Source organism: Triticum dicoccoides, chromosome 5A (genome assembly GCF_002162155.2).
Source record: "Triticum dicoccoides isolate Atlit2015 ecotype Zavitan chromosome 5A, WEW_v2.0, whole genome shotgun sequence".
NCBI lineage: Eukaryota > Viridiplantae > Streptophyta > Magnoliopsida > Poales > Poaceae > Triticum > Triticum dicoccoides.
Window position 1 is genome coordinate 276929415 of NC_041388.1, and position 9846 is coordinate 276939260.

Consider the following 9846-nt stretch of genomic DNA (forward strand, 5'->3'; position numbering starts at 1 on the left):
ACTTGAAAGGATTACAAAGTTGCAATATTAGCTACAATAGTCCAAAGAGGTCATAGTTAGCATGATAAAACAAGATCTTTTTCTGAATACAAAGCGGTATGAACTGAACAGAGGAGTAGCCTACCTACATTTAGAACAAAACTACCACTAAAAAAAGATGTTGAATTGAACAGTGAGTAATAAATTCATTTGACCTCTTATATTAGATCACTTGTTTACAACCAACATGTCTAATCCTTCTCCAACAAAACTTACTTTTAATACAGCATGGCAATTAAGGCCATATTTGGAATGCTGAAAGGTTTCGCAGGTTCTGTGAGGAGAATTGACCTTCTCCAGGTGAATTTCATGCATTCTGAATGCGCCTTTATGTGTATGTCAATGATTATATAGAAAAAAAATGACATCTTCTTTCTCCAAAAGTAAACATCACTATTGCAAGATATCCCATCAAGATGGGAGGCTTGGACAAAATAAACTCGCACCAGAAGTAACAACATTTTGCCCCCAGTCAATTCTTTATAACTTACAGGCAACAGTTTGCCGATAGTAGCAACTGAACTTGTACAATAAGTCAATAACTGAGCTAACGGTATAAACATCATCTACTCCATCCATTAAAATAGATCAAACCCATACCTAATGCCACATTAGCTAGCACCGGTATGTAGACGAAGTTGCAAAAGTTCATCTTCGAACATGAAATTATTGCAGGTTCCAACTTAAGATACCATGAATGATGCGAATCATTATATCTAGTAGGGACCAATGAAGACATCAACAGATGAAGAGGATAACACAAACTTAATGAGTTTGCTAAATTTGTTAATCCCAAAGTAATGAAAATATGTTGCTATGCGATTCCTGGCTTCATGCCTTCATTTCTGTTTTAAAGCCACCTTCAAGGCTGGCTACAGGTACTTGAACTTGGTAACTGAAGAATAGGTGCACTTTGGGCTATTGGTACTGGTTCGCAGCTTCTTGGTCTGCATTGTTCACGTAAAAGAAATTTTCTTTAGCATCTAAAGGCAACTCAATGGTTTGTGCTTACAACAAAAAAGCATCCGAACACCAGAGAAATGATCAGGTTACCTTTTTGGTGCTTCAATGGCAGCATCATCCGGTACCTTAATCAGAATTCCACTACTAGGATGAATGTTTCCCTGGAGTACACATGCATCAAGCAAAGCCTTAGAAAAAAATGCATCCTCAATCCATTGCATTTTCAATGTAACAATAGTAGTACATCATAGGGCTACTAATACACTTTCATTCACTATCGTACTATCTTAACACGTAGATTAACCACAAAGCTTATCTCGTGCTCAACAGATTTTGGTTTTCCCATGAGGCAGCCACAATACCAAATGGCAAATCTGATGACAGCTGCTAAGTACAACGAAAGTAATAACTAAACTAAAATTTGTTTCTTTTCCTAAAGAACCATGCAGCACATCTTTACTCAGGATGCAGGCGGAAGCGGACGTCCGCGAGCCCGTTTCGTCCGCGCCGCCAAAAGCACCTAAATGGCTTTGCGGACAAGCCGCTAAACACGACACGAGCAGCCACAGTAGCGAATTGAAGCATCAGGCATGCTGCTGTTCACCACAGCCGCCGGCGCCCAGCATTAGCACACAAAAATGATATTATCGCTTTGGGCCTGTATGTCTACATGAGCCTGTATGTTTACTTGGGTTGAGCTTCAGCTAGTCGACAACTCTAACCGCAGGTGCTAGATACAAGCTGTACTGTTCTTATCAGCTAGTCTGACTATGCGGATGTCCGCATGTGCCCCCCAGGCATAGCAGGCTGTCAAAACTGAAGGACGCAGGCCAGGCCACTGCTAATCAAGCGATTAGAGTTGCGGACGCCGCGTCCGCGTCCGCCTGCATCCTGACATCTTAGTGCTTTTTTATTGGGAGACCAAAGTTGTGACTGATATCCCCTTTTATCAACAGTGAGTCAGAGATTAAGCCATTCTTTTTTTCCTCGGCCACAACATACAAAAATCTAAGAAAAAAGGTAAACTATCTGATTCAACTTCAAAGAACAGTTATCAAAAATTAAGATTAAGCAAGTGAACAGATGTGCTTCTTTAAAGGAACATTCTCGCCGTGAAACCAACACATAATATATGCATCTCCTGCTTGGCGTAACAGAAGAAACTACACTAGACTCTGTTTGACATGATAACATAATCCAGCATAAGAGAAAACACTCAACAAAAGAAATGTTTCACAATCCAGGGCCGGAAACACCAAATACGCGCGACATCCAACCCACCCCAACTAGTAACTACAGTCATAATCCATTAACCCATGTGGCTTCTATCTTTGCCCACCGAAATACACAGGGTGACTTCCCAAAAATGTCTAACGACACAAGCACTGCCCTTGAAGTAGGATAACTACCAAACCAACGGACTTGTATGATTTATAAACACATATGGAGTTACCGAAGCACGTCAATATATCAAATTATCCCAGGAACTGCTGAATTCCGCATGTCTCTACATATGTGTGCAGGCTCAGATATATACAGCTAAGCATGCACAGGTCGCACATAGAGACACAAGCAAATGAGTATGGAGCCTTAAACAACGGCATTAGAACTTTAGAACACCTAATAAGATCTACTACAAAGTTAGTATAAAGTTGAGTCATCTATTTTGGAACGGAGGGAGTAGTAACAACTGAATCTGCCATCTCTAACTATACAGGGCACAATTTCTGTCAAGTATCAGCATCAATATCGACATTACGATCCTATCATGCGCAAACTTGAACATGAATAGAATCCATGATCTGAGCATGTATATAGTTTGGCAATCGTTAGAAGCATCCTGCAATTTAGTGTGAATGCAGACTTACTGGATGGTAGACACCAACCCTCCGAACAGATAAATATATGATCTTGTCCAATGCAGGGACAAGCAAATTAAACAGTACACAAAACATGAAGAGTACTCACCGGCAAGGCAGCGCCTTTCCCCTTCTTTTTATCTCTCAGTACCTTGGCAACAAGGCCGGCCCTCCTCTTGCCCTTGCTGAGATCCTCAGTTTCTGAGATCTCGGAGTGCTTCCTGTCGCTGATCTTCCAGTTGGCGCCCCTGCGGACGAGCACCTTGGCGGCCTTCCACCCGTCGGTGCTGGTGTCGATGACGGTGACCTCCGTCCTGGAGCGCCTCTCCCCGTGCTCAGCACCGGCATCCCTATCGGCCCGGCGGCGCTTCCTGGCCTTGGCCTTGTCTTTGTCGTCCTTGTTGGCGGACTTGACGTTGGGGCGAGGGCGGGGTCGGTACTGCTTGCGGAAGGGCTTGAGGGAGCGATTGGATCGCGGGGCCGAGGGGACGGCGAAAATTTCGGAGATGACGCCGGAGAGCGGCTGCGGCGAGGGCGGCGGCGACGGCGGCGGCGGCGAATGGTTGTTGTTGGTATCGCTAGGGTTTGGGGGGGCGGGGTTGCGGGGTGGCTTGGGGGTGGAGTTGGGGTTAGGGGGCGGGTCTTGGGGGTTGGTGGCGGCGGCGTCGCGGTCGGACGGCGGCGGCGGAGGGGGGACAGGCGGAGGAGGAGAGGGAGGGGGCGGCTGGATTCGGCCGTAGAGGAGGTCATCGATTTGGAGGTGGGAGGGGAAGGAGAGGCCGCCCTTGGTGTGGAGGCGGTGGAGCCATGACGGTGTTTTGTTGTTGCTGCTGCTCTCGGCCACGGAGAGCACCCAGTGGCAGCACGGCATTCTTCCCCCTTCTCCGATCAGCCGTGGCCGCCGCCGGGATGTGGGGGAAGCAGGAAGAAGGTTCTGAGATATACCAGGACTAAGGAGCGGATGTCCGTTTCATACTGGACTGGCTTTCGCTTACGGAAGATATGGTTAGTGAGCGCATTGGTAAAAAGGAGTATATGCAATATTTTTTAGGGGTTGCCAACACTTTTATTGCGCGATATAAACACCCATAGGAATACAAGTTGGGTCATAGGGATTACCAAGCCACAAATGATGACCCTAATCAAGCAAAGCGGCATATTCGACAAAACTAGAGCTTCAAAATTTGAAGCTCGACCTTCGAACCCAACCGAACAACTATCAAAATAGCTAGACCTAAGAATAAACTCCTTAATGATGGGCAAGTAAGAGACACTGGAACCATCTTTGACATTGTCCATGTTTTGCTTCCAATAACCATCTTAGTCATTATCAAATTCTTCGTGAGTGTGAGTGCCTTCCTGCATGCAAGAGCCCCCAGTGATATCGGATACTTCATGCCAGGGTAGACAATTGTCGATGATCCAAGATAAATCCCGTTGGCGCATCTGCATATTGTCGCCGCTACACCTCCATCGCCACCATGGGCTAGATCACCATCAACATAAATTTTAACATGATCGACTGGGGTGGCTTCCAACCAGTGGCGGAGCTAGACTGGAAATGCTGGAGGGGCAAAAGGCAAATATATCTATCTCTGAGGGTGCCAAAGACTATACTTCTTCTAACTAAGCACCTTCAATAAAAAATTCTTCGGACATTTTGCTAAGGTTGGGGGATTATGGCCCATGCACGAGTACATATAGCTCCACCAGTGCTTCCAACAGTTATAGATGGGGGCGTGGGCAGCCCGGGGCATGACCGCAACTTCTAGGGGTTTCATGTTGGCAAGCTCAGAAATAAAACGTTGAACAAACATGTATATTGGCATAGGGCTCTGAATATTTTATTCATGAATGGCCTTTCTTTTTTCCGTCTAAATCGCCACAAGGTTACCAATAACGTTATTAAATTTGCATGTGATAATGATTCAAACATCTTGAAAAGCAAATGTTTTGCACTTGACTATCTGATCTCGACAATCTGCTCCACTAGATCTTCATCCATTAAAGCTCATACACACCTTGCCGTTGTACACTCAACTATGGAGTGTTTGCAAGAATCAATGACACTGCAAAACCGACACTGCTTTCTGGGCTCATTTTTCTGTGGTGACACATATCTTTCGTAGGGAGAGAATGCCTTTCAAGGCACCATAAGAAGGTTTTGATTTCCATGGAAACCTGAACACTTCACGGGGTAGCCTAACACTTACCTTTGAATGTGAACCCTATATTCTATATGTTCGTGAATACATTCAAATGCAGACCTGGCCCGATGTCCGGCAGGCCCACCCAGTCGTGCCAGGCCGACCGTCGTGCCCCACTTCCTAGCCTGGGCATGGCACAACAAGGAAACGTGGCTGCCCACCGACCCGCCTATTTTTTGGGTTGTTTTGGGCCTATTTAGGCTTTTTTTTTGGGAGGGGGGGGGGGCTAATCTGCTATCTGCTATATCTAAATAGCTAGCCCCACTGTAAAGAATTCTCTGCCTTCTCTTTGCGTCACATCACTCAAATTAATTTAGCCATTGGATATACAAGATCTATCTACAATAGCCATTGGATCTATAGGTTGAGAGCTCCTCCACCCAGCGCATGCAGTAACCGAAGCATGCATGCAGAACGTGCAAGGTTTGCTTTAATAACCCAAAAGAAATTTGATGCATGCAACTCACACTCCGATGCTCCATGAAAGAAAATATCGCATGCATGATATTTTGTTTTATTTTGCTTCAGTTTAGACTTACTCGGAGAGATACACATTTATTTATTTTTAAAATGTTGATAAGAAAATTACCATGCTACAGGACAAACCGTAAAGACATTAGCTAGATTATTTTTCAGTGCATTATTTATTTTATACAAATTCTCGCAGCAACGCGCGGGGTATCCCTCTAGTATATATATAAATACTGGAGAAAAAACAGGTCATGTCGTGCAATCGTGCCCAACCTTGCGGCCCAGGCACATCCCTAGGCAGGCCACATGTCGGCACGGTCTGATTATAAACATGTTGGGCCAAGCCCACCATGGGTCGGGCACGTGGGCTATCGGGCCGGTGATGAGTGTTATTTTTACGCTCATCACACCTGAGATTGCACCGGTTTATTTCATAAAAAATGAGATATCGGCTCCGATATTGCTACTAATGACTAATGAATGCAAGGATTCCATAATCCTATCTCTTTTTTTGTTTCCACGGGAAATGGGGATAAACATGGACAAAACCAAGCACATACATGGAGATGAGCAAAAAGGAGATAAGTCGAGCCAAAGTGGGAGGCGCAAGAAGCCACTAGAGTGCAAGACGGCGTCTCATACGAGCGCACGCTCTCATATGAGCTGCCAGCGGAGCCCCCTGATCCAACCCATCATGAAGGGGACAGCGCCAAACAGGGAACAAGACATCACTGAAACCTCAATCTTCGTCATCCACAGCAACCTTAGCCGCCGCCGTTTCCCATCTCCATATCCATTGTCACCACCATCACCATAACACTCATCCAAACTAGCCATACTTCGTAATCGTGTATCGCATTCGGCAACTATTGTAAGACATATTATCATCAATGATTTATTCTTGCGATCTGTTCGCCATGTGTGAGTAGTTCAGTAAGGTCATGGGTTGAGGCATAGCCCATCAACCCGATGTATTTGTTGGAGGGATCGATGAATGTACTTTGATGTCTTGTATGTGTGAAATAAAATTGCTTTGTAGTTGTCTCTTATCTTGTTCGCGATCTTTGTCCCTATAGGTACCAGGATCACAGAGATCGAGTCATGGAGAGGCTAAGGGCCGAGAGACGATGAAACGCTATTCTGAATACCAGCGACATAAGGGTTTAGTACGGTAGCATGGATCCTATCTTTGGGATACAAGAGGTGTACTCATTAAACGCCCAATGCTTATGTCTGATTTATCTTAATTACTGAGGCAACCTCACGCGACGGATAGGGCCTTCGGTTGGACAACTAACTCTTGATGCAGGACACGTATCGGGCAAGACGTAATTTGGACACATCCCCACTTCGAGGTTTTGCAAGCACATCCTGATGCAGACTTCCAGGACACAAACGACTATCATAATGATCTCGTTCGCAAATATATGGTTGTAAGAATAAAACCTCAAACCCACGCATGTTTTTTATTTATAAGGGTTTAGTTGTGCAACTTGATTCAATTCGGTCCAAAAATTGGAATTTAATTCTCTTGCAAAGCTTTTTAGAAACCTTTGTCTTAAAGGTGCACTTCCTCTTATGGGTTCGATAACTCAAGATCACCTCCGGGGAAAAGGCGAGAATCCTTTCTGCTCCTTTACCGGACCACTGAAGGGACTCATCAAACCTTTTTTGGCGCCGTTGCCAAGGAGGATTTGTGTGCTAGACTTTGTGTTAGAGTTTTGTTAGAGTCTTTGTTTTAGTTTTGTATTTTGTTCTTGTTATAGTTTAACATTTTGTCCATGGGAAACACCAAAAAAATAATATGGCTCATAATCTTGGAAGCTTTCACTACTGCAGGATGCTGCTAACTGTTTGCGATGAGTAGGAACGAAAGAAATAGGCAGCCAGATGAAGGCGTGTGCGATACACATCATACAGTTCACTCGGATGAATTGTTTATAATTAGGCAACAAAAAATGGTCAGCCAGATAAAGGTGTGTGTGATTGAGGGCATACGCTTCAGAAGGATTAATTGTTTGCAATTAGGCAACAGAACAGAAACGGGTCAGCCAGATCAAAGTGCATGCGATTGATGGCATACACTTCACATGGATGAACTGTTTGCGATTAGCCACAACATACTGAAACAGTTAGATAGATCAACGTGTGTGCACTAGACGGGCACACACATTCTAATTAAAAGAACCGTGCGTGATGGTGCTGACATTGCCTATTGCGGTGCACCCTATGGTGCAAACGCCATGTACGCGGCCGAGAAGACGTACGTGCCCACGTTAAGCCTTCCGGAAATAGTCCTGCACCTGTAACCGTCAGTAAATTTTGATCATGTGTCCCGTCACATTTCAAATTGCAAACATGTTCACACCAATCAAAACCTAAACGGTTTCCCACTTAGGAGCGTATTACTACACGGTTATAAATACTACCACTTCAAGATGACTGCACATTCCTCCTCAACTCCTCATCCACAAAAATTCAAAAACAAACAAGTCATTCATCATCGTTCCCTTGCGTCCACCATGGCCAGCGTGAGTTCTGGGTCAAGAGATTGCCACCAGGGAGAGGCGAGCCTGGAAGCGGGAGCATGAGAGATGTTCCGCCTCGCCGCGAAAGCAGCCAACATGTCCCGCAGCACAGTCGTAGCAGCGGAGAGGTCCTGCCGCGCCGCCGAAGCAGCACGGAGGACCCGTCGCGCCGTCGATGCAGTAGACTGGTCCGGCCGTGCCGCGGAAGCATAAGAGATGTCCCGCCGTGCCGCGAATGCAGCAGAGATGTCCTCCCATGCCGCGGCGTCTTGGGAAATTGCCTCGCGGGCAGGCGAGGACTCTTACAGGGCATGCGTACCCTCATCCTCAGGCAAATGGATCAGATCTCCAGGTGGGCGAGGTTGCAGGATGACCTAGAAGCCTCGTTTGAACAGTCTACCGACATCATCCGGCAACTAAATTAGAGCAATCTGAAGCTCTAGGCTGAGCGCGACCTGCTGAGGGCGAATATCATCGGAAGTGCGAAGCAGCAGGAGCAGACCACTGCCTTGTTGAAGAGGACCGGCGTCATCGTCGAGAAACTTATGGACGAGAATGCCATGTTGCGCATCGAGCGCAGAAGGCTGGTGAAGAAATCCGTGGATGCTCTCAACCAGCATCTTGAGGACAAGAAAGAGCTCGTCACCGCCCGCCGCGGAGACTAGTTCTTGCTGTGGCTTCCTTCTTCTTTTGCCCTTGTGTATATCGAGCGTTGTCGCATGTGGCTTTTTTAATTATGTTTATAAATATTTAAGACAATTATTATTTAATGTCATCGTCCTTATATTCATCATGCTTGCTATAAGTCGCAGTCGATGCTATATAGGTCCGTCGGATCTTACATCAAGATCCTTTCAAAACTTTATTTTCAGATTTTTATTTTTCTCTCTTAAATCTCAGTCCAGTGAGACATATAGCCACGTCGTAGAACAGGTGCTCGGGCGCCATTAATGGAGACGTTGGGAGGGAGGTGCTCGGCGGGTAGCGGTCAAAAGGGCTCTCCTCCAGATGAGCACGCGCAGGGGTTTGATCGCACGCCTCACGTACTCAAATAGCTACCCCACACGGCACCTCCTAGCCAATAAAACAAGGGGCCGCGTGGCCGCACGTAATTGGTAAGTCGAACGCCCATGATTTTAATAATACTTGTGTTTCTGATTTGTAACGTGACAACACTTTTTTTCAAAATGACTTTGTTGATTGTTAATGTGTGCGCCTTCGCAAATCAGACAGAAAAATTACCACAGCATGTTGGTGCCATGTCATGAGACCATGTCAAGTTTCATGATTTCCAGGCGTGTTTTGGAATTACAGGAATTAAAAAAACAAGTTTCTCAATCTTTCCGGCCGAGCCACGATGCCCAGATGTTTGAGTTTCACTTTCATCTCTTGCATGGGACCTAGAAATTCACCTAAGGACACACATGTGATTTTTTAAACAACTTTGGTGCACTGGAGCATGTGATTGTAGTTCAAATTTGAATTATGCACATTAAATGCACAGGAACTCAATTAATGTATAAAGAAGGCGAAACGAGCCCGGAATAATTCCAAAGTTTAGCATGATACTTCTATTTGGTCTAATCTAACTGTGTAAAAAATTAAGGCAGGAGAAGGCAGTGTACGTATGTCGTTTAGCACACGAAGGTGACACGTTCCCTCTCGGAACCACGAACCTTCTTGAGGAAAACTCCGGTTTGCAAGAAGCTTACACCAAAGCTTGTCCCAATTCGGACAGAAAAATTACCACAACATATTGGTGCCATGTCGTTAGACCAT

The 9846-nt window shown here is 45.4% G+C and overlaps 1 protein-coding gene across 1 annotated transcript; it reads right to left on the reverse strand.

The window, feature by feature from the left end:
- Positions 1 to 474: 474 nt before the first annotated feature.
- On the reverse strand, positions 475 to 3849 carry LOC119301012 (circumsporozoite protein-like). The gene is made up of 3 exons (XM_037577916.1): positions 2971 to 3849; positions 1093 to 1163; positions 475 to 986 (listed from the first exon to the last, which is right to left on the reverse strand). Exons 1-3 carry the CDS (start codon positions 3730 to 3732, stop codon positions 902 to 904), a joined length of 918 nt encoding a protein of 305 aa, XP_037433813.1. The 5' UTR covers positions 3733 to 3849; the 3' UTR covers positions 475 to 901.
- Between the last annotated feature and the right edge of the window lie 5997 nt (positions 3850 to 9846).